Source organism: Antechinus flavipes, chromosome 2 (genome assembly GCF_016432865.1).
Source record: "Antechinus flavipes isolate AdamAnt ecotype Samford, QLD, Australia chromosome 2, AdamAnt_v2, whole genome shotgun sequence".
Taxonomy (NCBI): Eukaryota; Metazoa; Chordata; class Mammalia; order Dasyuromorphia; family Dasyuridae; genus Antechinus; species Antechinus flavipes.
Window position 1 is genome coordinate 274,552,479 of NC_067399.1, and position 27,646 is coordinate 274,580,124.

At 34.1% G+C, this 27,646-nt stretch overlaps 1 protein-coding gene across 3 annotated transcripts in view; it reads left to right on the forward strand.

Moving 5' to 3' along the window:
• The window catches only part of MGA (MAX dimerization protein MGA), an 86,812-nt gene that overhangs the window by 14,825 nt on the left and 44,341 nt on the right, over nt 1–27,646 (forward strand). For all 3 annotated transcript variants that reach the window (XM_051977123.1, XM_051977125.1, XM_051977124.1), the window contains exons 2-8: nt 1,637–2,582; nt 3,323–3,401; nt 4,097–4,192; nt 11,668–11,799; nt 11,995–12,102; nt 14,996–15,639; nt 17,390–17,735. In XM_051977123.1, the coding sequence (XP_051833083.1) occupies nt 1,637–2,582; nt 3,323–3,401; nt 4,097–4,192; nt 11,668–11,799; nt 11,995–12,102; nt 14,996–15,639; nt 17,390–17,735 (2,351 nt within the window). The remainder of the gene's footprint in view (nt 1–1,636; nt 2,583–3,322; nt 3,402–4,096; nt 4,193–11,667; nt 11,800–11,994; nt 12,103–14,995; nt 15,640–17,389; nt 17,736–27,646) is intronic.

The window sequence follows — 27,646 nt, forward strand, 5'->3', positions numbered from 1 at the left end:
GGTGACTTAGGCAATTGCTTAGATGTGACTGATTTGAAAAATCTAATTTCAGCTGTGCTATTTTAGTGTGAAACTCCAGGTCTTTTATATAACTATACAAGGATATAGTATTATATTTGTTGTGCTGTGGTCCATGAGTTGGGACGAATAAGACACAATTGAAGGAAATCAACAATTCTCTATCACTATAATGATCCACAAATCTTGAAGAAAATTGGAATTGGATTTGAATTCAGAATCTCTGGACTAGATTCTACACTTTTAACTTTTAACTTTGGGCAAAAGTTTTCCTTGCCTTTTTAAGCTTTAGTTTCTGCCTGTAAAATGGATGTATTGCTTGTGGTACTTCTCTTGTAAGAAAATGCTTGGTGGGGCAGCTAGGTGGCGCAGTGGCTAGAACACCAGCTCTGAAGTCAGAAGGATCTGAGTTCAAATTTGATCTCAGACATTTAACACTTCCTAGCTGTGTGACTCTGGGCAAGTCACTTAACCCCAAGTGCCTCAGTGGGCCCCCGCTCCCCCCTCTCCCCAAAAAATGCTTGGTAAATTATATAGATGTAAATAAACTATTGTGCCATGAAACAATAATAGCGTTTATATGGTATTTTAAGGTTTGTAAGACATTTTATACATATTTTCTCTTTTGATATATATAAAATAAACTTCAAGATCAAGGCTGTTATCACACCTATTTTGTAATTTAGGAATTTAGGAAAGTGAGACAAATGGGCTTTCACTTTGCTTGTAATCAAAAGCTTATTAGACTCTTGGGGCCAAATTTGAATCCAGGTCTTCCTAAATTCTAGTCTAGCACTCAGTTGTGCTACCTAATTTCCCATAACAATATTCTCAAATTTATTTGATGCTTTTAATCTGCTAGTTTTGATTTATAATGATAAATGGATTCACTTAAGCCACCAGATAGAGACAACATTTATGCAACATTATGCATTTATTTTATTTTTCACTATTTTTAATTAATTAATTTTAATGATAACTGCCCCCCCCCTTTTTTTTTTAATAATTCTTCCTCTTAGGCAGCTGGGGCTAAGTGACTTTTCCAGGTCTTTCCACTTTTTAAATACATGCAAAGATAATTTTCAGCATTCATCCTTGCAAAATCTTTTGTTCCAAATTTTTCTTCCTCTCCTCCCCTCCCTTAGACAAAAAATAATCTGTTAAGCATTTTGCAATTCTTCTATACATATTTCCATTGTTATCATTATGCATTTATTTTAAATGCATAACATTAGCTGGAATATTCAAAGGCCCTTCCTCATATTTGCCATTTTTCTTAAATGTGTTGAAAGGTTGATTTTAGTTGCTGAAAAGCAGATTTAAAGATAGACTTTCTAATATTGAGACAAAGGCTTCAGTAAGAAAATAGAGGAGTTGTCAATAATCTTTTTCCATTTAGGGGAGCAAGAAGATTGATTTATTTAAAAACTGTTCTTTATTGGATATGTTGTTGATAGAAACATATTGTAAAATATGATTGTTGACTAAGTACTCAGAGAATCTCAAGAATGGATATGAAAAGGTACTTTTATATTTAGCAATACCCTGAGATTTTTTCCTTTTGTATATATTGATTGCTTGTGTACAATTAACAGATTTGTTTTCCTTTTCTCTCTAGTCCTATTGCCAGTAGTTTTGAAGACAACTCTCATGTAGCGTCACCATTAGACCCAAATGAAAACTTTAATGTGGTTATTAAAGAAGAACCCCTAGATGAATATGATTATGAACTTGGTGTGTGCCCAGAGGGAGTTACAGTAAAGCAAGAAGACACCGATGAAGAAACTGATGTGTATTCAAATAGTGATGAAGAGCCCATACTGGAGAAACAACTAAGGAGGCAAGGAGAAATAGATGACCCAGATGTTGATCATTCTGCCAAACGGCCACTCAGTAGCCCATCAGGTGTTGCTAAAGCTAAAATGTTAAAACTGGATAGTGGTAAGATGCCAGTGGTCTATTTAGAACCTTGTGCTGTAACTAAAAGCACCGTAAAGATCTCTGAACTACCTGAAAATCTGTTTTCTCAAAGTCGGAAAGAAAAGTCTCCTGTATTGACTGAATTAGACTATATGCCTGCATATGTGGAGAATTCCAGGAAATCCAGCTTCTGCTTACCCAAGGAAATAGAGAAAGAACTTAGGAAACAGCCACCAGAGCTCAGAGTACCACAGAAATACTCCTCTCTTAAAGATCCTGATTGGAAATATCCTGATTTGGGTGATAATAGCATGTCAAAAACACTTATTACTAATCATAAAAGCTTAGATGGAGATTTTTTTTCAGAAAAAGACGACTTGGGTAGAAAGAGAACAACTGTGTTAAAAATTACAGGGACTCCAAAAGCCTCCACTGCAATTCAGAATGTCACTCCAAGTGTTCCAGGAAAGAGAGGAAGACCCAGAAAATTTAAACTCTCCAAGGCAGGGAGACCACCTAAAAGTACAGGAAAATCTGTAACAGCCAACAAAACTACCCCTATGGTACCTGGGAATGCCTTTCCAGATGTGAAGCCCGATCTTGAGGATGTAGATGGTGTCCTTTTTGTTTCCTTTGCATCAAAGGTAAGTTATTACTTTTAGCATGTTTTTTAAGGTCATATAGGAAGAATTAAAATAATCTGATTTAATTCTGTGTTGGTAATATATGTAGAAATCATAGTTCTTATCACTGAAGCCACTACAGTTCTTCTGAAATATATATTTTTGAAACAATAGCACCTATTATTATGCTGCTTGGAAATTTCATTATAAAAACTTCAACTATAATCTTATTTACATCAATGTGTGTGATTTTTGCTTTAATTGAAAGTAGAATTCAGTCTATTTATTGGCATTAAATCTGTAGAGACCTACATAAACTGTAATTCTTTGTTGTCAAAGATAATGAAGTCATGCACCTTTTGAGAACTAAAGGTTTTTCTCTGTAATCAGAGTTACTAACTATATAACTGATTTTTATAGAGTTGATTTTGCAGTTGTCTAACCAGTGATTTTCTTCTCTGGATTCTCCTCTTGGATACCTTCATGATCTTTCTATGTGATCACAGGTTCTGTTATTTTGCTGATCACTGTGATATTGAATTCCACCATTTCTTCTTGTTCCTACTCCATCATGATATTGAAATAACAATTGTAGTTTAGATTCCAACTTTATTGTCCCCAAGAAATTGAAACATATTTTAAAATATGTATTCACAATAGTGTTATGGCATAGTCATTGGTCTGTTAACTTTGAATTTGATATGATGTATAACTCAGTTCAATTTTAAAATCTTAATGTTGAATTGAAATCTTGTTCTTAGGAAGCTCTGGACATTCACACAGTTGATAGAGCAATTGAAGAACCCACCAGTCTTCAGGATTCTTCCACAAGTGATCCAGGTATTCTGCGTAGTATAAAAGCCAATAAAATTAATATTATTTAGCTCTGGAAGTAGATAGTTTTATTACTTATTAAACCCTTACTATGTGCCAGACATTGTGCTAAGCACTTAAAATCCATCCTATTTTCTTTTTACAATTCAGGGAGGTAAATTCTATTTGTATTCCCATTTTATAGGTGAGGAAATTGAAACAGATTAAGGAACTTACCCAGAGTCTGAGTTGGTCAGGTGTCAAGTGAAGTGGTATTTGAACTCTTGTCTTCCAGACTTCAAGCCTAGGACTCTAAATACTAACAATGCAGGAGGTTTTTAATTGCACAATATGCATTTTATATAACATCATCTTAGCTCTAAGAAGCTAGGAAAGTTCATGATTATCACTGAAATGAAAATTATCCCAGAATATATGCTGTCACTCAGAATATTTCTTTATTTAGATTTGGTGTTTTATTCTTGCCTAGTGAGGCAAGTACAGGCTCAATGATGGACTATTTTCAGAGGATTAGTTTAGCTAAGTTTAAGGAGATTCTGTAACTAGTTTGGCTACAGAGCCTCATAAGTTTATCTGCTAAAATGTAGTGAATTGTAATCATTCAGTTGAGGGAGTATGCATACTGATAGTATCATAACATTTGAAATGTTGAAACATATGCTATTAGTATTTTATTCTTATTACCTCTACTTTCTCAATAGGTAGCAGAGCAAGGATTTGCCAGCTGGAACAGGAGTTGTTAGAAGATTTGAAGTCCTTAAGGCACAAACAAGTGATCCATCCTGGTCTTCAAGAAGGTAAGTAAGGGAATGAAAAGTGGAATGATTTTTATTATAGTTCTAAAAAAGAACTCTTAAGTGAAATAAATAAGATAAGAATATTCTCAAATAAATTCTTTGTTATTTTGTTAATAAAATTTATAAGTTTTTGTAGAAACAAAATTTGGTTTTAATTATCCTTTTTTTGTGTGTATTTTTTAATTTTGTTTCCTTTCTAGATTCAATTTATCATGTTGATTATTTTCTTTTTTTGCAACTGCAAGCATTTAGGGATAATGCATTTTCCTCTGACTGCGGTTTTCACACATCACTGAAAAATGTTCTCATATTTACATTTTTATTACTAGAAATTCTATTGTGAAGTAGATTTTGTTTCTAACCTTTCACTAAAAAGATTAAAAACTTTCCCCTCTAATTTTTTGTGTTATGATCTGAGGTTGGTATATAGAATTGCTTTCTTTTAAAAATGTAAGTATCTGTAATCTATTCAACATGTAAAGGACTGCTTGCCATCTGGGGGAGGGGGTGGAGGGAGGGAGGGGAAAAATCGGAACAGAAGTGAATGCAAGGGATAATGCTGTAAAAAATTACCCTGGCATGAATTCTATCAATAAAAAGTTACTTTTTTTTAAAAAAAAATGTAAGTATCTGTAGAATGCCGGCCCTAAAGTCAGGGGGTCCTGAGTTCAAATCCGCCTCAGTCACTTAACACTTTCTAGCTGTGTGACCCTGGGCAAGTCACTTAACCTCAATTACCTCCTCCAAAAACAAAAAGTAAGTATCTTTATGGACCAAGTATATTTGAGAATTAGCATTGCTACTTACTGTTTGTAATCTTGGGCAAATCACTTATCTTTTTTCTATTCGAGTTTCCTTATTTCTATGCTGAGGCTGTTTGTTTTAGAAGCTAGATGCTGCATGGCGTATAGAGCACCAAGCCTGAAGTCAAAAGATCTGGGTTCAAATGTGGCTGCATACTCTTACTAGCTCTACGATTTGGGGCAAGTTATTTAACCTTTGTTTGCCCTAGTTTCCTCATCTGTCAAAGTGGGATAATAATATTTACCTCTCAGGGTAGATGTGAAGATCAAATGAAATAATAATTAATTGTAAAGTGGTTAGCATAGTGCCTGGGATATGTTATCTATCATCATCAGCATCATCATCAATTATCACACAGGGTTGTTCTATATAAAACTCTTTGTAAAATGAGTACTACATAAAATGTAAATTATTTAACCCAATTAGTATATATTCTTTTTAGGTTAATTTAGTCCATATACGTGTTCTATTTTAATGTGTGCCAGTGAACATAATGCTAAACTTTTATTTTTTAGTTACATTGTTTGCTTTCTTTTTGCTTATATTTTTCTCTAGGGATTCTAACTTGCATTTCTTTTATAACAGGTTAGAAAATAAAGATATCCTTAATAGGTACAAAGTCATCATTACCAGTGTTATTATGAGTTTCTATACTGGTGATTTTTTTTTTAAATGTTTAGGGATTTCCTGTTGGAAGTTTATTCTACCATTGCATATCAGCAAATATGCTCCAGCTGATTTGCCCAGAGTCAGACAGCCAATATATGATAGATGGGGGAGGGGGGGAGGAGCTTAAACATAGATCTTCTTGAGTTAAGGCCATGCAAATTAGCATAGGGAAACAAAACATTAAGACAAAGAGATTCTCTCAACTGATCACTTATAACCTTAGTTCCATCTCATACATCACTCCCTCTTTGCTTAACAGTAGTAGTTATCTCCCAGCTGTTGCTCTTGTTTTCAGATATTTTCTTCTATAGTTAAATTTTTTTTTAGTTAATTGTTAATACAAAGAAAATACTTCTGACCAAATAAGTTGTTTTGTTCTATGGAATCCACCCCCTTCCCCCCCCCCCCCCCCCCATTTCACAAATTCTGTTTTTCAGGGAATTGTTTTCTTTTTCCATTCACAAATTCTGTTTTTTAAAGAGTTATTTTCTTTTTCTGTTTCACAAATTCTGTTTTTCTGGGACTTGTTTTCTTTTTCCATTTTATCGAATCTATCTTTTAATGAGTTATATGCCTTTTCCAAACCCTCTTGCATAGTTTTTATTTCCTTTCTCCATTTTTCTTCCAGTTCTCTTTTTAAGATCCCTTTTAATTTCTTCTAGGAGAGCATTGTGTGGGGACTAGTTTATATCACCCTTTGAGGCTTCATCTAGAGACAATCTGCTTTTGGTCTCCTCAGGACACTCAGAGTTTGAAATCTGTTCTCTCTCATTATAAAAACTGTCTATGGTCAGAGATCTTTTTGCTTTTTTACTCATTTTTAAAGAAAGTTAAGGTCTGCTTTTAGGGCAGGGGAGGTTTTCCAAGCTTTCTCTACAAATGGCTGCAGCTGCACTAAGTTCATGCTGACTCTTGGTGCTGGGTGGACGTGGCCAGATACCATGAGATTCTGGCTTTTCGGGGTTCACTATTTACCTTTTGTATTTGTGTTGGATGTTTTATAACTTCTCTGCTGATCTGCTGGCTTGCAGCCAGAGAGAGTAGCCAACATTGCTGTAGATTCCCCATAGCGTCCCATGCATTTCGCACAGCCCGGGGTCTGCAGTGCCACACTGATAACTGCTTGGCCTGCTCCCCTCCCCGCAGGATTGAAACAGACCTTTTCTGGAGATTTTCAAAATTATCTTCTCATAATTTGTTACACTCCTAATATTCGTGGATTCTGTCGGTCCAGAGCTAATTCAGAGGCTAGATTTGTGAATTAATCTAAGGGTTGTGAGAAAAGGTCAGAATGAAATGTGTGTCCTCTCTGTCATTTTGTCTCTACCTCCCTCAAATACTTTATATAATCATGAACACATAAAAAGATATAGTAGTGATGTGAAGTTAGAAGTTCCTTAGAAAAGTATCGAGTGAATAATAAATTACACATCAGAAATAACTTTTCAAAGTATTTTGAGTAGTGATACCGAGTATGAAAGCAGGGCCAAGAGAGATGACAGCAAAACATTCTGAGGTGAAAGGAGAAATGATAATCAGATAAAAATCATTAACAATATAAAGTACTTGGACCTTAACCAGTAATGTTTTGCATTTATGTGAAGACATATTTTAAATTATTAATCTGATCATTCTGCTTATTAGTAGAAATGAAAATGAATTTGAAAAAAGAAAGGTAAGACTTAACTTGTTTATTGGAGTAAAAATTTAGGCAGTGATGGTGGTGAACACTTTTAATCCCAGTAGTATCTGCTTCTGGAGGAGATCTTTTGACCTCAAGAATTTCGAGCTGCCTAAATCTAAAGTGCATCAATGTTTGCTGCCTAAATAAGCAAACTTAGCTAGGTTAGAAAGGGAAGTAACTCAAAGTTTTCTTGCTGATAAGCAATGGTATTCATTCAGTCCATGAGTGTCCTGTTGTACTTTTAGCAAAGGAATAATAGAGGAGAAAGAGTTGAGGGAGAGGGAGGATGGATATTCTTAAGTTTTGACTGGTTTAATAAGTGTTTTTTTTTTTCCTGCCAGGAGTTTAAAAAAATTCAAATTTAAAGTTTAAGGATTCTTATTTTAGAACATATTACTGAGTATATTGTTCATAGTAATAACTTGAGAAATGAAGAACTGATGAAATTAGACCATTTAATATTAGGAGGAAATGTCCAAAAAGTATATTCGGTAGTCCAAGGGCTGGGGATATAATATGAATATAAAAAATTAAATACAAAAATATATACAAAGTAATCTGAGGGAGGACATTTAACAGCTGGTGGGGTGTTTTTAAACTTGCAGTCCATCGAAGATAGATTTCAGGAGAGGTGGTGGTGATGCCTGTGAACTTGAATGAGGGAAAAAAATTAGAACTTTATTTTCACTAATCTCTAATTGAAATGTAGTGATTAGGTGGTATCCTGGGCTGAATGCTGGACATTGAGCTAGGAAGACAGAATTCAATTTTCGCCTCAGGTACTATCTGTGGAATCCTGGGGAAATCATTTCTGTCTGCCTCAGGTTCCTTAACTGTAAAAATTGGAATAATATGCCCAAAGGACTATTAAACTGCATACTTTTGACCCAACAGTATTTCTACTGAGCTTGTATCCCAAAGAAATCTTAAAGAAGGGAAAGGGACCCACATGTGTAAAAATGTTTGTGGCAGCCCTTTTTGTAGTGGCAAGAAACTGGAAACTGAGTGGATGCCCAGTAGTGGGGGAATGGCTGAATAAATTATGGTACATGAAAGTTGTGAAATATTGTTCTATAAAAAACGATCAGCAGGATAATTTCAGAGAGGCCTGGAAAGACTTACGTGAACTGATGCTAAGTGAAGTCAGTAGAATCAAGAGAACCTTGTACACAGCAGCAACAAGATTACATGATGATCAGTTGTGATGAACTTGGACTCTTCAATAATAAGATGATTCAGGCCAATTCTAATAGACTTGTGATAGAGAGAGCCATCTGCATCAGAGAGAGGACTGTGGGGACTGAGTGTAGTTGATAATAAGTATTTGTCTTTTTTTGTTGTTTGCTTGCTTTTTTTTCCTTTTTTTATATTTTTCCTTTTTGATCTGGTTTTCCTTGTGCAGCGTGACAATTTTGGAAATATGTATAGATGAATTACATATGTTTATCATTTATTGGAATGCAAATATTGGAGGAAGTTGGGGAAGGGAGAAAAATTTGAAACCCAAGATTTTCTAAGAGTGAATGTTGAAAGCTCTCTTTACATATATTTTAAAAATAAAACTATTATGTATTAAGAAAAATTGGGATGTTAATTAGTACACAACTTCTTGCGGTCATTGTGGATATCAAGTGGGATAATATTTGTAAAATACTTAGCACTGTGCCTGACATATGGTGGTGGGATTTAAACCTATGTCTTACTTTGTTTAGGCCACACAAATTAGTGTAGGGAACACAACATTAAGACAAAGAAATTTTTTTAACTGTTTGACCACTTTATAAACTTAGTTCCTTCTCAAACATCATTTCCTCTTTGCGTTAATAAAAGCTGTTATGGTGATGAGGACAATTAAATCACAAATCTAGGACAAGAGAATGATTCCAATGCATCTATATAAGCAAAGCCTCAAAAGAATAACACAACTTGGACAGACATTCAAATAGAATTTCTGAAAGAGATGCTTAAAGTAAGTGTTTTTTAAGAGGTTTAAAAAAAATTTTTTTTTAGCAATGAAAAGAATATGCTAGAGGAAAAAATGGGAAATTAATGAGATGTATGAAGAAAGGAATGAGTAACTTTGGCACAGTAAGTACCAAAACCTAATCAGTAAGAACCAAATAGAAGTCAGTGACTCTATGCCACTAGAAATATTTAAAAGAATATCCAAAGACTGAAAAAAAAAAACCTAAAAGAAATTTTGTAAACTATTCAAAAAGCAAAAGGAATTGACATGAAAGAGATTAAGAAAACTTTAAAAATTAGGCCACTTGAACACCATTAGCAAAACAAGAGTCTAAGCATCATATTTCAAGAAGTCTTAAAAGAAAACTGTTCAGATTTCTTAGAACCAAAGAGCAAAATGGAAATATAAGACATACACTAGTCATTTTCTAAAACTCCTACGTGGAAGCTCCCAAAATCATCATAATCTAAATCCAGAACTTCCATGACAATGAAAAAATACTGCAAGTAGCCGGAAAAAGTGAATTAAAGTATTGGGGACACATGCTTTTCAAGTTTGGAGAGAAAATAGATTTTTGCTGACATAAAAATAAAATAGGATTTTAAAAAGACAAAAAAATCTACGGAATCATTGATGCAAGTAATCTTGTCTCTAATGCAGATCATAATATCAACCCTTTTCTGAGGCCTTAGTAGTCTGTGTAAATTGCTATGGTTAAAATTTTTTTTTGTCATCTGGTAGTTAGTTAACTGTCTGATTATGAGCCTGTCCAAATTTAGCTAGGCAGAACTCTTAAGAACAAATGTTAATTTCTCATTTTTCGTGTTGATCTGGAGTTTGTTGTTTTTTTGTTTGTTTTTTGGATGAAGTAATTGGGGTTAAGTGACTTTCCCAGAGTCACACCACTAGTGAATATTAAGTGTCTAAATCTGGATTTGAACCCAGGTTCTCCCAATTCTAGGGCTGATGCTCTATCCACTGCACCATCTAGCTGCCCCTTTAGTGTTATTCTTTAGGTCTATCATTAAATACTTTTCAGTCGTGTCCAACGTTTCATGATCCCATTTGGAATTTTCTTGGCAAAGATACTGGAGTGGTTTGCCATTTCCTTTTCCAGCTTATGTTACAGATGGGGAAACTGAGGCAAACAAGGTTGCCACTTTTTAGGGTCATACAGCCAATATCTGAGGCCAGATTTAAATTTAGGAAGATGAATTTGGCTTCCCTTTAGTTTTAATCTAAGGGTTTTATTTTAGTAATAAGTTTAATAAACTTAACAATTACTTTGGACATTTATTTTCATTGTTTGGTGTGTTTTCTCTTATTTCTCTTTCTCTATAAGTGTTATCTTTTTGTTTCTACAAATTCTTCATAGAGAATATAAGCCAATAAGCCAGAAGTCTTCTAATTGTTTTATCATCTGAAGGATAGTTAGTATTGTAACATTAGGACTGTCCATATACTGTCTGTAGTCTGAATAGGCCTATTTTACAGACACAGAGCTCTAGAGCTAGAAGAGACCTCAGAAGCCATCAATTCCAGCCTCTTTATTTTACAAATAAAAAACCAAGATCCAGGGAAGTGAAGTGATTTGCCCAAAGCCACACAAGCAAACAAGCATCAATGATGGCATTTAAGCCCATATCCTCTAATTTCAGAGCCAGAGTTCTTCTGTACTACTGTACTTCTCATTTTTTCAATCATATTGTTCCAGCCGCTTTCATTTATTTTTTGTGTACAGATACCCAAGTGATCAATATTTAACATATCTTGTATTTCTGGTGGTATATGTTGTGAGTTTTAATTAGTAAAAATGCTTTATTTACTCCAAGTTAAACTGATGAGTACGTTATACTTACTGTTTGATAATAAAGCACTGAGTTACTTATCAGGAAGGGAAAATTCCTTCCCAGGTTTCCACATCATGAAATGGAAACTTACCTTCCTTCTCTCCCTTCCTTCCTGCTTTCCTTTTTTTTTCTTTTTAACAACTGTATCAGTTTGTATGTCCAAATATACACTTGGCATATATAATAGCTTCTTAAAGATATCAACAGCTATTCATAAAATATGTCAGTTGAAATTATCTTTGAAAACTTCTAATTATTTCTCAAGTATGTCTTAATATGATGATGCATTTATTATTATTGATTGAATGGCTTTAAAGAAAATCAAATAACATCTCAGTTTCATCATCTGTAAAATCGTTTTTACTTGTTTTATAAGATTGTTGTGAAAGGAACCTTATTAACAAGACTTTCAGTATCTCTTCATTGGTGATGAGATTGTGTTACATTTATTTTTGAAATATTGATTTCTTTATTTCTGTCTTAATTGTGTTATTTCTGGCAGTGGGTTTAAAACTGAACTCAGTGGATCCGACAATGAGTATTGACCTTAAATATTTGGGGGTACAACTGCCTCTGGCCCCTGCCACTAGCTTTCCTCTTTGGAACCTTGGAGGAACCAATCCTGGCTCTCCGGGTAAGTAAATTGCATTTGAAAAATCAAATCCATTTTAATTATTTAGGCCTAAGATTGTATATGATGTGAATGTAAGAATGTATTTATTGAAAAGCAAGTGAAACCAGCTTTTATGTATAGTAGTGTGGATCTTAGCAAATGAGGTCTTAAATAATTATTTAATAACATTAGTTATTGGACTTTTTCTTTTTTTAGATGCTGGATTTCCTTTCGTTTCCAGGACAGGGAAGACCAATGACTTCACTAAGATTAAAGGGTGGAGAGGAAAGTTTCATAGTGCTTCTTCTTCTTCTAAGAATGAAGGTAACTAGATGTTGGAGAAGGAAATAATTGTTCCTAACAAATGTTCTATAAAATATATAATTTGATAGTTATTCTTTCTTGGTCTTTCCCTTATGATTTAAATTAAACCAGAAATTGTGAAAAGAAATGTATTTTTCTCAGATTTATTCTGTTCTTTTTATTTCTACAACTTATATCTTAGTTCTTTATCCTTTTTTTTTTTATCTTCTGAGACAATTGGGATTAAGTGACTTGCCCAGGGTCATACATCTAGGAAGTCTTATGTGTCTGAGACAAGATTTGAACTCAGGTCCTCCTGACTTCAGGGCTGGTGATCTATCCACTGTGCCACCTAGCTGCCCCAGAAAATTTTTTTAATAGAGTTTTTGTAATAAATTTTTTTGTAGTTCTTATCACCATTTTTTGCATCAGTTCAAGTCTTTGCATATCTCTCTCTAATTAACTTTTTCATTAATTCTTGTATTACATTAATGTTCATTATGTTTATCTGTCTTAATTAGTTTAGCCATTCCCCAGTTAAATGGCACAGTCTTAGCTTTTACTTATACTACAAAAAGCTGCTACAAGTATTTTTGTATATATAGGACCCTTTCTAATTTCTTGAATCCTCTTTGGGATATAGACCTAATAATGGAATAATCACTTCTTTAAACAAGGTTTTTCATCATGCTAGTAATGTTTTCCTTTAGAACCTTTTAAATAATATCCAGAATCATTATAGATGATTTCTTCTGAGACTTCTGAGACAACTTGTAAAATGTTTTGTGTTAGGTATGAATATTCTCATTTAAACAATGATACAATAAGGCTCAGGGAAACTAAGTGATTGCCCATAGTCCCATAATTTCTATGAGTATGAGAGTAGAATATGAACACAGCTTTTATCTCTGTGTTCTGTTCTCAAAGTTCTGCAAAACACATTTTCCTCAGGAAAGCCTTCTCTATTAAGATCTTAAATCGTTCCAGTTCCCCCTTATTTGTCTGCCTAGTCCCAATTATGTGTGTATACTTTTTTGGTTTGTTGTCTCAGTTATATGTTCTTATGTATATTGTTATTTACATGGAAACATAAACTGAAAGAAACTTTATTTTCTACTTTTACTTAGAAACAACAAAACTCAGCCAGTATAATACTTGGCACACAAATAAATGATTAGTTGTGTTTTTTATTTATTGTTTTTTTCTCAAATAGTGAACTTAAATACTAGTGAACAAGAATATTTCAATATACAGAGACATAAATTTCTTACAGATGGTTCTTTAAAGGATATATTGAAGTTAACATGATAGTATTGACATGGCCCTATATTTGATTTTTGTACCATTTAGAATTTTCTTGATTTGGAATTCTTATTCTTTTTTATTCTTTTTTTCTATTTTTTTTTCCTTTTTTGATTTTTTTTTTAAGAGAACTAAGTTTTACAAGTCCTTTTTTAACTTGAGAATTTTAATTTAATAATGTTTTGTATATCTTAACTGCTGGCTCTTCTTTTCTCTTGTGTTTTACTCTTAGAAATAATAATTCTTTAAAATGAAAGCATAGAAGTTTTGGCCTTTAGGAACAATTTTTTTTTCTCTGATTATGCAGTTTGCAAAGGAAAATTTCTTTCTCTTTTGCCATGACATCTCTCTGGATTCAAGTCCTCACACTTTTCTGGGTGCCACTTGCCTTCAGGAGTTTTATTTTCCTTTCTGAAGCAGAATGACTAGTCTCATTAACACTAAATATTTTATACTTATTATAAACTCTTATCACCCATTATCTAATCTCTCTCTAATCCTCATGGGAACTTCCTTCGGTAGAATTTTTTTCCACTTATTTCAATTACTTCCTTTGGCTTCTCGTTCAGTTCTACTGTAGACCCTCTCATCCCAAGATAGCTGCTGGGTGAGTTAGGGATTAGGAATTTGTCTTCATTACTTTTAGTTGAAATTACTTTCTCTCTTGTGCATAATTCTTATTTCAAAGAGATTTAAGAAGTGGTAAGGATCAGAAAAAGTGTGGTCTTCCAACTTATTGTTCATATGACCAGGAAACCCCATTTGAAATTTATTCTCTCTTTTCTGAATTTTGTAATGTTTCATAATTGGCCTTGTTTTCTGGTTTTGTATCACTGTCATTATTGCACATTTCTCTCATACCATCCTCTTCTTCTCCCCCCAAAGTCAGGGAAAACAGAGTCACACTTTGACTCTTTCTGAACTTTTTTTTTTCCTAGAGGTAATTTTGTCTACATCAGTCTTGTAGGATTGTGAATGTCATTGTATTGATTGGAATTTCAGGTTAGTCAATAAGTGACAAAATTAGAGTGGAAAAATAGAGATGGGGGAGTTACTGTTTTGGAAACAAAAGCATACAACACAGAGACATACACGGCTGTGGAAGAAAGGATGGTTTTCAATAAATTGTTAGAAAGGAATCCCTTTGAGATATGAAAATCAGTTTGATGAAATGTATAAAAGAAGAAGACAGCAAGAAGAGTACATGAAAAACAATATTATGAAAACTAGAAAGTTAGGTTGACCCCACATAATATAAAGAGCCTGGAATAAAAGACCTAGAATTTAATGAGTAGGTATTGAGGACTCCTTAAAGGTTTTTATGTAGAGGTATGTGGTAATTAGAGTGGTGCATTTATGAAGATGATTTGAATTGCTTTTTTAAGGATGAATTAGAGAAGAAACAGAAAGCAAGAAAAGTATGCAAGTTTTAAAGTGCAAAGGATATATAGGTTAATTTTTATCCTTTTTTATTTTTCTCCCTTCTTAGTATATATTATCAAATTAAGTAATTTTTTTATTCCAGGACTGCACAAAGACTTGCTTTTTGTTATAGTGTATTTTTTAAGGATTTATATTATATTTTCTCAAGAAATTATTTGTTTAATTTCAGGTGGCAGTTCAGAGAGTTCCCTAAAGAATCGCTCTGCCTTTTGTAGTGACAAACTTGACGAATATTTAGAAAATGAAGGCAAACTAATGGAAACAAGCATGGGCTTTTCATCAAATGCTCCCACATCACCTGTGGTTTATCAACTGCCAACGAAGAGCACTAGCTATGTACGAACATTAGATAGTGTCCTAAAGAAGCAATCTACTGTTACTCCATCCACATCTTACTCTTTGAAGCCTCATCCTGTGCCCTCCGCTCCTCGTAAGACCAAGTCTCTCAATAAACAAGCAATTTCAAGTGGCCGAACTAAATCGTCTTATAAACCCATTTTGCCATCTCCTGTTTCACCAAAGCAAAAATCATCTCAAGGAGATAAGGTCACCAAGACTTCCCCAAATAGTAGGTTGGAAAGTCAGGGGGAAAACTTTGTTGTACCAACTTTGGATGAAAATGTATTGCCAAAGCAAATCAATCTTAGGCAAGCACATCATCAACAGCATCCAGCAACTCGTCCTCCAGGATTGTCTAAATCTCAGGTGAAGCTGATGGACTTGGAAGATTGTGCCCTGTGGGAAGGGAAACCACGGACCTACATTACGGAGGAGAGAGCAGATGTGTCTTTAACAACTCTCCTTACAGCCCAAGTATGTATCTTGCGTTTTCCAGAAGGTATTAATTTGCATTAGAAGGGGTGTGATTAGTAAAGGGAGGTTGGAGTGGGATTTGTCAGTAAAATAGATTAGTTTATAGTATTTAACTTATCTTTGTATCTTGTTTATGACCAAGCTTAAGGAGATGTCCTTTCCATTTGTCCTTTACCAGTTAGTCACATGAGTACAGTTCTTCTACCGGCAGAGGGAGACAATATAATTGTGCTTTTAAATATCCCACTTCTGTACAAAGGCAGATTGTCATTCTAAAATCTCTTCATTTTAATCCCCAGAATGTAGATAAGAACGTTTTGTGATCTTATTGAAATAGCTTTGAAAAATTTTGCTGAAATGATAATTATGGAAATATGTATAGAAAAGTTGCACATATTGAACATGTATTGGATTACTTGTCATTGAGGGAAGGGGTGGGTAGGGAGAAGGAAGAGAAAAATTTGGAACACAAGGTTTTGCAAGGGTGAATTTTGAAAATATTATCTATGTATATGTTTTAAAAATAAAAAGCTTTGGGGCAGCTAGGTGGTGCAGTGGGTAAAGCACCAGCCCTGTGAGTTCAAATCTGGTCTCAGACACTAAATACTTCCTAGCTGAGTGACCCTAGGCAAGTCACTTGACCCCAGTTGTCTCAGCAAAAAAAAAAAAAAAAAAAAGAAGAAGAAAAATAACTTTAAAAAAAGAAAAGAAAATTCTGCTTTAAAAGGTACTACATCCCAGGAAATGTAATCAAATTTATGAATATAGAGGGGAGGAATATAAAATTTTGATTTAAAATTTTGCAGTAGGAATTTTTAAATCAGTAATGATAGCAGAGATTTCTGGGTGCAATCAATGATGTTTGATCATATTTTTTAAAAAGCTAATAAAAACAGTGAATATAGCAGCTTCTATTTTAATCTTTAATTTCCTAGTCAAATTTTTTGATTCTTCTTTTACAACAAGACTAATGTGGAATTGTGTTTAGTACGATTCTACATGTACAATCCTTATCACATTGCTTGCCACCTTTGGGAAAGAGTTGGGGTTGGAAGGGAGAAAAAAATTGGAACTCAAAAGTTTATATAAGTGAATGTTGAAAACTATCTTTTCATGTAATTGGAAAAAATAAAATATTCTTAAGGGGATGAGAAAAAAGAAAGAAAATGAATAAAAATCTTAATAGGAAGGAAAACCTTGATGAGTCTGCTATCCTGGATTCTATCAGAATCCCAGGAGTACTTAATTCTTTAACTGAAAATCTTCTCATTCAGATGGGACTTTTCTTCGTAGAAAATACTTTAAATTGATAGTCATCTCTAATATGAAGTGAAGTTCTAGTTTATTGATCCCTAAACTCCTAGTGCACCTATTCAATATGTATTATATCCTCTCTCACTCTTCATTATCTGATATAAAGAAATAAGTGTATGTGCTTCCAATTGAAAATAAGTTTACTAAGAACATTCTTCTGCTTGTCTGGACCATGAATTTTTCTAAGAGATTGCTCCTTGCTCTGGCTACACAATCATCTTGTCCTTTGAGTTCTAGATGGAACTCATTCTGATTATATTAGTTCTTAAGGATTTCTCAAATGAAGGATGATTTTTCATTGTGGTCATAATGAGGAAAAGATTAAAGTTGTATCTGTGGTATTGATGTAGATTATGTGACACTACATTTAGTAGTGGTTAGGGATGATGTTGGAAATAAATTTTTGTAGAATTACAAGTGTGTGCTTTTATTTTAGGCATCTCTTAAAACTAAACCCATCCACAAAATCATCAAGAAACGAGCTCCCCCATGCAACAATGATTTCTGCCGACTGGGTTGTATATGTGCTAGTCTAGCCTTGGAGAAACGCCAACCTGCTCATTGTCGTCGGCCTGACTGTATGTTTGGCTGCACCTGTTTGAAAAGAAAAGTTGTGCTGGTTAAAGGAAGATCAAAGAAAAAGCGCTTCCTGAGGAAGGCTGCTCGAAGAGACTCAATATTTTCTGGCACCCTTGGTGATCAGAAAAAGGAAGGAGGAAAAGAACTGACCAGAGAGGAAGATCGATTAAAAGAAAAAAAGAAGAGAAAGAAAGTGGAATATAGTGAGTATTAATTAGAGTTGGGCAGAAGTGGGGTTTGTGTTATTAGAGAAGTCTTATGAGAACATTAATGTTATAATTATTTCAGAATTTTTATAATGATTTAGTAATACATAGGTTTTATTGTTGTTGTTGTTGTTTTTTTTTTTTTAACGTTCATTGAATTGCTAGCTTCTGATTTGGAATTCTCTCCATCAAATCATATTGTATTCCATATTTTTAACATAAATTTGAGGTGAAATCTACTTGTGTTAGGGGAGACCTGCTTAGGTTTTTCCTGATATCTTTAAGGCACCTTTGGAGTATTATGACTGTCTACTTAATATCTTTTCTTTCTCTTTCTCTCTCTCTCTTTCTCTCTCTCTCTCTCTCTCTCTCTTTCTCTTTCTCTCTCTCTTCCTTTCTTTCTTCCTTCTTCCTTTTAAAGATAAAATAATTCCTTGTTTTAGTTAGTAGGTTTTCCTTAATTATTTTCTAGCATTCATTCAGTTATTATTCTGGTCTTTCATGAGTTAGACAAGAAATACAAAACAGTTTGATTTGAACCATAGTTAGTTTACATTTTTGAGACCATTATTTTGAGTGCTTTTAAATGGTTTTTTCTTTCATTAAGGTAATATGCTGTTTAAATAAAGAGCACTTATTAAACATTTATTATATTATATGTAACATTACATAATTATATATAAAACATTGTGTTAGATTCTGGAAATATAAGTTGAAAGGAAAAAGGGGTCTCTTCATTCATTTATGTACCCTTTCATTTTATTTATTGAATAACTGGATTTAGATTCACACTTGGCTTTATTCTTTCCTGTTTTCTGCCATTATAATTTTTTTCCATTAAATCTTTGATAAGAAGTGACATAGTTAGCTTTGTGTATTGGGAAATGTAATTTATCTAGGCTCTTGCTAGTGCTTGCCTAAGACTCATATTTGACAACTTAGCCAGATGAAATGAAAATCAGACTTAGCCATTTTCATGTAATTCTTCGTCTTTGAGACTATTTGTGGATTTAATTTTCCATCTTGTTCCTGTTACTCATTAACATGACTAATAGAGAAATTTAATAAAATGCTATTTATTAGGCACTTTATGTGTGTTAGATATTACTCTAGGCACAAACGATAGAAAGACAAAACAAAATTGTTACTGTTGTCAAGGAACATTTTATTTTTTACATTGACTTTATTGGCTGATGGAAACATATCTTAATAGATGGATGACTAAAATATTTATTTAGCATTTACTATATCCCAGGCATGGTGCTAAGAAAGAAGATACAGATAGAAGCAAGCATGACAATCCCTGTATTCATAGAGCTTACAGTTATTGGGAGAAGACAATAACTAAAGGGGAGATGGAAAGAAATCGAAGTTGAAGTGGAATATGCCTGCTTTGGCAGGGTGAGGAGATGACCAGGAAATGGTGTGAAAGCCTAATCCTGACAAAATAAGATGAGAGTTTGCCTTTCAGAGCTGAGGAATCCATGGATAGGGAATCCAAGGTTGCATAGGAGAATGATAATTGAAAATGATAGCTGAAGTGTAAGCATCATGGTGAACAGATGTATAGAAAGTAGAATGGAGGTTTGATAACAAACTTGCCTAACATTGGGGGACTTAGGAATAAGCTCCATGTTTGGAATAGGAAGTGTGTGGATGTTGTTGGCTGAGTGTATGACATATCTTTAGGAACTATGGAGGCCATCATCCAAAGTTGAGTAAAGAGAAAATAGATTGTGGGTTTTTGTTTGTTTGTTTGTTGGCCTGAAGTATTTGGGGTTAAGTGACTTGCCCAGGCTCACAAAACTAGTAGCTGTTAAAAGTTTCTAAGGTCATATTTGAACTGAGCTCCTCCTGACTTAAGGGCTGGTGCTCCATCCACTGTGCCACCTAGCTGCCCCAGAGAAAATAGGTTGTATTTGGTTGAAAGAGGAAGAATGGCTTTGGGAAACACATATTGAAATATTTCTTTTGTCATTTGCCTCCTTTGCTTTCTTAGAAATATGTGAAAATATTTCCTTATTTGTTTTTTTATAGTACAATAATATTCCATTACATGCACATATTATGATTTGTTTACCTGTTTTTCAGTAATAATAAGACACCTCCAAAATTTCTGATTTTTTTTTTTGCATTAATTTAAAAAACATCTACTATAAGTATTTTTATTCATATGGGTCCTTTTTTCACTTTGATCTCTTTAGGGTATAAGCCCTATAGTAGTAGTATTGCTGCCTCAGTGTTTGTTAAGCATAGTGACTTTTAGGGGCTAATTTCCAAATTACTTTGTACAATGGCTGAACCATTTAACACATGCATTAATGTGCTTATTTTCTCACAGCTTCTCCACTAATTTGTCTTATTGTTGTTGTTAGCAGCTTGGTTTTTCTGTTGGGAGTGGAATAAAGAAATTGAAGTTGCTTTAATTTTCATTCTCTAATAAATTGCAAGTTCAGATTTTTTCCATTGAAAACTGTTAAAATGATTTGACTATTTATGAATTTGAGAATGCCTTTTATTCTTATAAATTTGGATTAGTTCTTTTGTACCTTGGAAATGAGATCTTTATTAGGTGAATTTGTTACCAGGATTTTTCCTTTAGTTGTTTCCCTTCCAATCTTAACTGTATTCATTTTGTAAACTTTATGTAATCAAAATTATCTTTTTTATTGTCTGTATTCCTCTCTGTTCCTTGTTTGCCATAAACTCTTTGCCATAAATTTAAAAGGTAATTCCTTCCTTGGTCCTCTAATTTATGATACAGCTTTTTATATCTAAGTCATATAAGTCAAAATACAAAATATTTGTTTTATAATTTGATATATAGTGTGATATGTTGGTTTAAAACTTAATTGCTAGCCCTCAATTTGACATCATACTCTGCTCATTATTCCTTTATTCCCTAACCTGCTTTCATGCCCTTTTCCACTTTGTAATGTCCCACTAAAAAAACATTGATTCACCTGTAGGCAGCATATTACCAGATTCTGTTTATGATGTCTCAGGCCCACCACCTTCTCTATTACTTCCAAATAACTTTCATCTTTATTTCTGTTTCCCTTTTCTATTCCCTTGTATGTATTTAAAAAGTCTTCTATTGGTCTTTCTGCTGTCACTCTGTTATTGCCTTTTGCTGTTAGGTGTCCTATAGATCTCTCAAATTACCAGTTGTCTAAAATAGAACTCCTCTTCCCTCTTCCCTCTTCCCAATTTTACTGTTGTTGAAGATACTGCCATTTTCTTAGTCACTCAGTCCTGAAACCTGTTTCTTACCTCACATGAGCAGTCTTAGCAAATATTGTCATTTTTAACTTTGACAGCATTTCATGAATGTCCCTTTCTGTCCACTTATGCATGCCCTCCTTACTGCTCATCCTTCTGATTATTTTTCTTTTCTCAAGTTTCTCTTCACTTCTGAATGTCTTGCACTTAATTCTGAAAACAATGTTGCTATTAAAGGACTAACCCATATTCCTTGCTTACTCAGTAAGCTCCAGTGTTTTCATTTATCTCCTGTTTGTCAGTTAAAGTCTTTTAAAACTTTTCTACCTTTCCAGTCTCTGTATACTTTATGATAACAGCTACATTGCCTTGCTTGTTCTTTCCACATGACGCTCCATCCATCTCCTAATTAAATGCATTTGCACTATGTAGAATGCTCTCCCTCACTTTTGTCTCCTATCTTTCTTGGCTTCCTTCAAGATTCAATATCTCACTTTCTTTAGGAGCCCTTTCCCAACCACCCCATTCCCTTTATCTTGATAGGGATCTTACAAGATTATCTTGTCATTATAGTGTATGTAATTTTTACATACATGTTTTTCCCATTAAAATGTGATCTCCTTGATTGTACAAATCATATTTTTGCTTTTCTTTGTATCTCCTACCCTTAGCACTTGGGACATGCAATTTAATAAATAGTTGTTAAGGTTGAATTAGGAAAGGCTTTTTCTGGGACCTGCACTTGAAGTGATCTCTGAAAATATGGAGCGAGTTTATTTTTTTTATCATATTGAACTGCTTATTCAAAATCAAGAATTCCAAAAATAATATATTGACTCCGGGGAATGTCAAATTGGATATTTTGACCAGAAAGTAGTCAGTAAAGACATGTAATGAGAACTCATAAATCTTTTTCAGCTGGGTAATAACTTAATCAGAGAAACCAGTCAATTTGATAGTTGTGTGACTTGAATTGGAGTGGAGAGAGCCTGGAGGTTGGAGACAGGATAACTAATTAGGAAACTATTCCAGTAGCCTAAGAAAGAGATAGTGAAGATTGCTTGATTTTCAGTGGTGAGCATGAAACAGATACAAAATACAGAATCAATAAGATATGCCACTTTATTGGATATTGTGAAGAAGATATGGAAAATTCAAATTTTACAGATGACTCTAAGGTTATGCATTTGGGTGACTAGAAACATGGATGGTATTTTGGCTAAAATTAGGCAAGCAAAGAGGGAGGGTAATGAGTTTTGTTTTAGTTATGTTGAATTTGTGGTATCTTTGGGTATTGTCTAGTTGGTGATGTTAGCTGGAATTTAGGGATGGAGATAATAAGTAAAACTGTAGATTGAGGAGTTATCAACTTAGAGGTCATAATTGAACCCATGAAAGCCTAGGTCACTTAAAGAGATTATAGGCAAAGAAGAGAATTTTCATTCACATGTGAAGTAGAGCATGGATGACGATTCTGCACAGGAAACATAGGAATGATCAGAAGGTAGGAAATTAAAAAAAAAAAAAAAAAAAAAAAAACTTGGTCAGGAGAGAAATATCAGGACCATGCTGTCATAATGCTAAACATTGCACTGATGTCAAGAAGGCTCTAAGGGCCACAGGGTGTTTAGTATTTAAGAGATAAGAATTTCTTTTTTGAAAAGAATTGTTTCAGTGAGATTGGAAGCTATATTGCAAGGGGTTGAAAAATGAGTAGATGTGGAAATGAAAGCTGCAGAGTAGGATACCTTTTTAAAAATTTAAGTTTTTATTTTTATTTTTTAAAACACTACCATAGTTTAGCTGCAGAATCTTTTCCCTTCCCACAAAGTTGTTAGGATTAAATTATATATGTGTGGGTTTTTTTGAATAGTTTTCTATTTTCAAAACATATGCATAGTTTTCAACATTCACCCTTGCAAAACATTGTGTTCCCAATTTTTTTTCTCTCTTCTCCATACTCCTCCTTTAGACAGCAAATAACCTTATATTAGTTAAACATGTACAGTTCTTCTATACATATTTTCACAATTAACATGCTACTCAAGAAAATTAGATCAAATGAGAAAGAAGCAAACAATAAAAAAGTGAAAATGCTATGTTGTGATCCACCCTCAGTCTCCGCAGTCCTATTACTTGATGCAGATGGCTCTCTCTATCACAAGACCATTGGAACTGGCTTGCATCACCTCATTGTTGAAAAGGATCACATCCATCAGAATTGATCATCACATAATTTTGTTGTTGTATGTCATGTTCTCTTGCTTCAGTTCGTGTAAGTCTTTCTAGGCTTTTCTGAAATCATCCTCCTAATTCTTTCTTATAGAACAAATATTCTATAATATTCATATGCCATAAATTATTCAGCCTCTCTCCAACTGATGGGTATCCAAGTTTCCAGTTCCTTGTCACTACAAAAAGGGCTGCTAAAGGGCAGCTAGATGGCACAGTGGATAGAGTACCAACCCTGAAGTCAGGAGGACCTGAGTTCAGATCTGGCCTCAGACACTTAACACTACCTACCTGTGTGACCCTCGGCAACTCAATTAACACCAATTGCCTCAGCAAAAAAAAAAAAAAAAAAAAAAGGTGGTGGTGGGGAGGCTGCTACAAATATTTTTGTATATATGGATCTTTTCCCCTCTTTTATGATTTTTTTTGGAAAACAGACCAAGTAGAGACATTGCTGGGATAAAGGGTATGCACAATTTGATAGCTCTTTGGACCTAATTTCATATTGCTCTTCAGAATGGCTGGATCATTTCATAATTCCACCAGTAATGCATTAGTGTCCCAGTTTTCCCACATCCCCTCCCAATATCTATCATTATCTCTTTCTGTAATGATTAGCCATCTGAGAGTGTGTAGTGGCACCTCAGAATTGTCTTAATTTGCATTTCTCTAATCAATAGTGATGAGTATTTTTTCATATGACTAGAAAGGACTTTAATTTCTTCATTTGAAACTTGTTCATTTCCATTAGTCACTTTCTTTGTTAGTCACTTAGTCACTTTGTTACTGACTTCTTAGTCACTTTTCCCAAGTCACTTTTCCATAATAGTTGTATCAACTTACAGTTTCATCAGAAATACACCAGTATGCCTTTCCACAGTCTCTCCAACATTCTGTTGCAGTGTAGATACCTTTTTTCAGGAAATTGGCTATGGAGTGGAAAAGAGAGGTATAAGATGATGGGATGGTGTGGTCTATTGAAGAGGTGTATTTTTTTTTAATAATCAGGGATATAAAATCATTTTTTGTAGAAAGTATGGAGGAAACTAGAGATACAGAGGGATGTTGAAGAGTAGAGACGATGAAAGTGGCAAATTCCTGGAGCAAATAGGAATAAAAGACTAAGTTGGGAGGGGATTGGGTGTTGAGGTTGGCAATGAGAAAAGCCAGTTCTTTTTCCAAGAGTTGGGGCAAAAGAAGAAAGTATAAAGGGTAGTATTATATATTAAAATTGGGAGGGGTAAAATGACTAGAGGTTGGTATAAATAGAAATTAGGTTTAGGAGTGTTGAAGATGGAGATGTAATGTCAACATCAAGGAATTTCAGAATTCTTGACCTTACAGGTAGCTTCTTTGTGATCATGAAATCAAGGTAAGACCAATCCTATATATGACAGAGCTCTATTGAGATTCAGATTTTGTTAGTAGAGGATGTTCTTTAGAACAAGGGTCATCAGATTGAGAAGTGACACACTATTTGATCAGTTTATTCAAAGATTTTAATATCTTAATAATGATAATTACATTTATATATGGCTTTACCATTTGCAAAGTGTTATGTGTTTGTTTGGTGTTCATGATAATTTTGGTGAAATTGGCAATTGATAAATCATTATTTTGTTTATGAAATATCTTACACCTTAATTATGACTTTCTAAGGTGGAACACAGAGCTAGCTAATTATTGATGGAACTATAATTAGGATCCACATGTTTTGATTCTTGGTTCAATAATTCTCACTAAATCTTGCTTCTCATCTATTTTAATTCTTGTTTGATGGATCTCAATAACTAAACTATTACATGGAAATATGATTTTTATAAGCATCATATATTTTTAATTATTTATTGTACTTTTCCAGTATCCAGCACATACTTGAATTGATTAGTCTGTATATGGATGAAAAAGTATATTAAACACTTGCTTATATGTCCAGTGGACTGTGTTAAGTGTTAGGGATACAAATAGAAAAGCATGATGGTGTTTGTTCTTTAAGGTGGCTTATATGTTAACGATGAAGATAAAAAAGATTTCAGTGGCAAGTTATAAGAATAGGCCTTTCAGTTCTTTAAATGTAACAGCAAAGCAGATGGTCATTTATTTTCTTCAGTGCTATTTTCATTGCTAAACTATTTCTGATGTTGAAATAACTGTTTCTGATGTTGAACCATTTGATGGTGTCAAGGGCTTTGATGGAGTACTTTCTTTTTGGGGTTTTTATTAGCTATGACTGCTGAATGAACTATAATACCTGTAGTAGTAGTTGCCAGATTGAATCTCCAAAAAGGGTGCTTTCCTGGATCATGACTGTGATTGGGACTGTGTTAGAATCAGGGCCAGTGGTTGGCAAATGAATCAAGTAGTCTTTAGGTTCTTAGGTTCATTGATCTAGGCTGTTTTTATAAGAGTGTAGGGGGAATTAATAGTAGGTGATGTCATCTGCCTAACACATGCTATCTTATGTCTCATCCTTAGCATTCTCATTACTTTAGCCAGCCTAAATGTTCAACCTTTTTGGTAATAGGTGGTTGATATTTGGTGCATTTATTAAGGGTATAATACATTTTAGGCATATGCTAAGTACGGTTGAATATAAAGAAAGGCAAAAGAAAAGATAGTTCCTCCCCTTAAGAAGTTCCTATTCTAATGAAGGAGAAACAACATGCCAACAACTACTTGTGAACAAGGTATGTTTGGGATTAATAGGAAATAATCAACAGAAGAAAGGCACTAGAATTAACAAAGAGCAGAATAAGCTTTCTGAGGAAGGTAAGAAGCCAGGAATTGCTCCTTTGACTAATGACTTTGACTAACTGTACTGGAAGCTGTCAGTGATCTGTTAGCCACTTTTAGCCCAGTTACTCCTGAATTGTCTCATTTATGATAGTTGGTAATTGGTTCATGATGGTGGGTCAACAGGTTGGAATTAGGGCTAATAATCCTGGATAAAGATCTAGAAAGACAAATTAAGATTAGATTATGGAGGATGAAGAAATTAGTCAACAAACATTATGTGCTCACTCTGCTAGTTAATATGCTAAGCATCGGGAATACAAAAAGGACAAAATCAGAGACTGAGGAATTGGAATTGTATGGCACTGATATAGATAGAGGAACCTTTAAAGATTTTAGAATGACAGTCACTGTGATGCTTTAGAAAGGTTAATAATAATTGAATAATCTACCCTGCTTGAATGCAAGGATTGTTTTTCCTTCTTTTTTAAATCCCTCTTGCCTAGCATAGTGCCATGTATATAAAACAGTAGGGATAATTAATACGTGGTTTTTCAATTGGATTTAATTGTATGACTGTTACCCATTTATGTAGCACTTTCAAGTTTACAAGATACTTTCCTCATAGCTCAATCATCATTATGAATTAATAGTACAGAATTCAACTCTTTGGCCCTCACTCATACCCTTCCAGACCAATCTCTCATAAGAAGGGTGTGCTGCTGGTGGTCTAGGATATATTCAGCAATTTCTCTATTACTGTAGTATTGGCCAGTGTCTGCCTTGTAGAGGGCTGAAACTCTTGAGTCTTTGAACTGAGGGCGGTTCAAGCACTTAGGGCTAATTACCGATTGGACAATACTCTATGGGCATGTGCTTGGGGAATGGCCCTTCCCATTATCCTGTGCTGGCTCAATGATTGGTGTATACAGAGAATTGTAGGAGGGACTAGAGGGTGGAGTAAGACTAGCCAGGGTCAGTCTCTGGGCAGGAGATGAAGAAGGAAGGCAGCCTTCTTTTCAGTTCTGTGTAATCACCCTAAATGTAGCCAGGAATTAAACTCCCCTCAAATGCAGCCAGGGATTAAAGTCCAAGACTTCTCAAAAAAGTGAGAACCCCCAAAAAGAAGGTTATCACGTCTTCCCTGACTGCTCAAAAAAGGAGTGAAAACACCATAAAAAGGAGGTGGTCACACCTTTCCTGATTGTCAGGAAGGAAGATGAGAACACCAAAGGAAATGGGAAATCAAGTCAGATTAGCAGGTTTCTGAAGGGTCTCACTGTTTTATTATAAATATATAAATCCATCGATATGGGAGGTATTACACATAATCACATAAATTACACAAGCACATAGTAACACTAGGCTAGTAGTGATGTGACAAATAACATGAATCAACATGCAGAATTATACATGTCCATAAGTCCTAGAAATAGTCCAAAAGGAATCTATTGTCCATTAGTTCATGTGCCAGGAATCCAATACTTCCTGTAAGTTTTGAAGTCCTACAATAGTCTCATCTTATGTTAGGGAATCCAATGATTCCTGATGGTTTTCAAGTCCTGCAACAGTCTCATTATCAGCCATGCTTTTTCAGTATCAGATTTTTTTAGGTATTCTTCTTTGTTTCAAAGTTTTTCTCTTTTTCTGTCTCTCTGAACCAGGTGCTCATTGGCACCCATCTGATTCCTTCTCCATCTGTAAAGATACAAACAAACCCT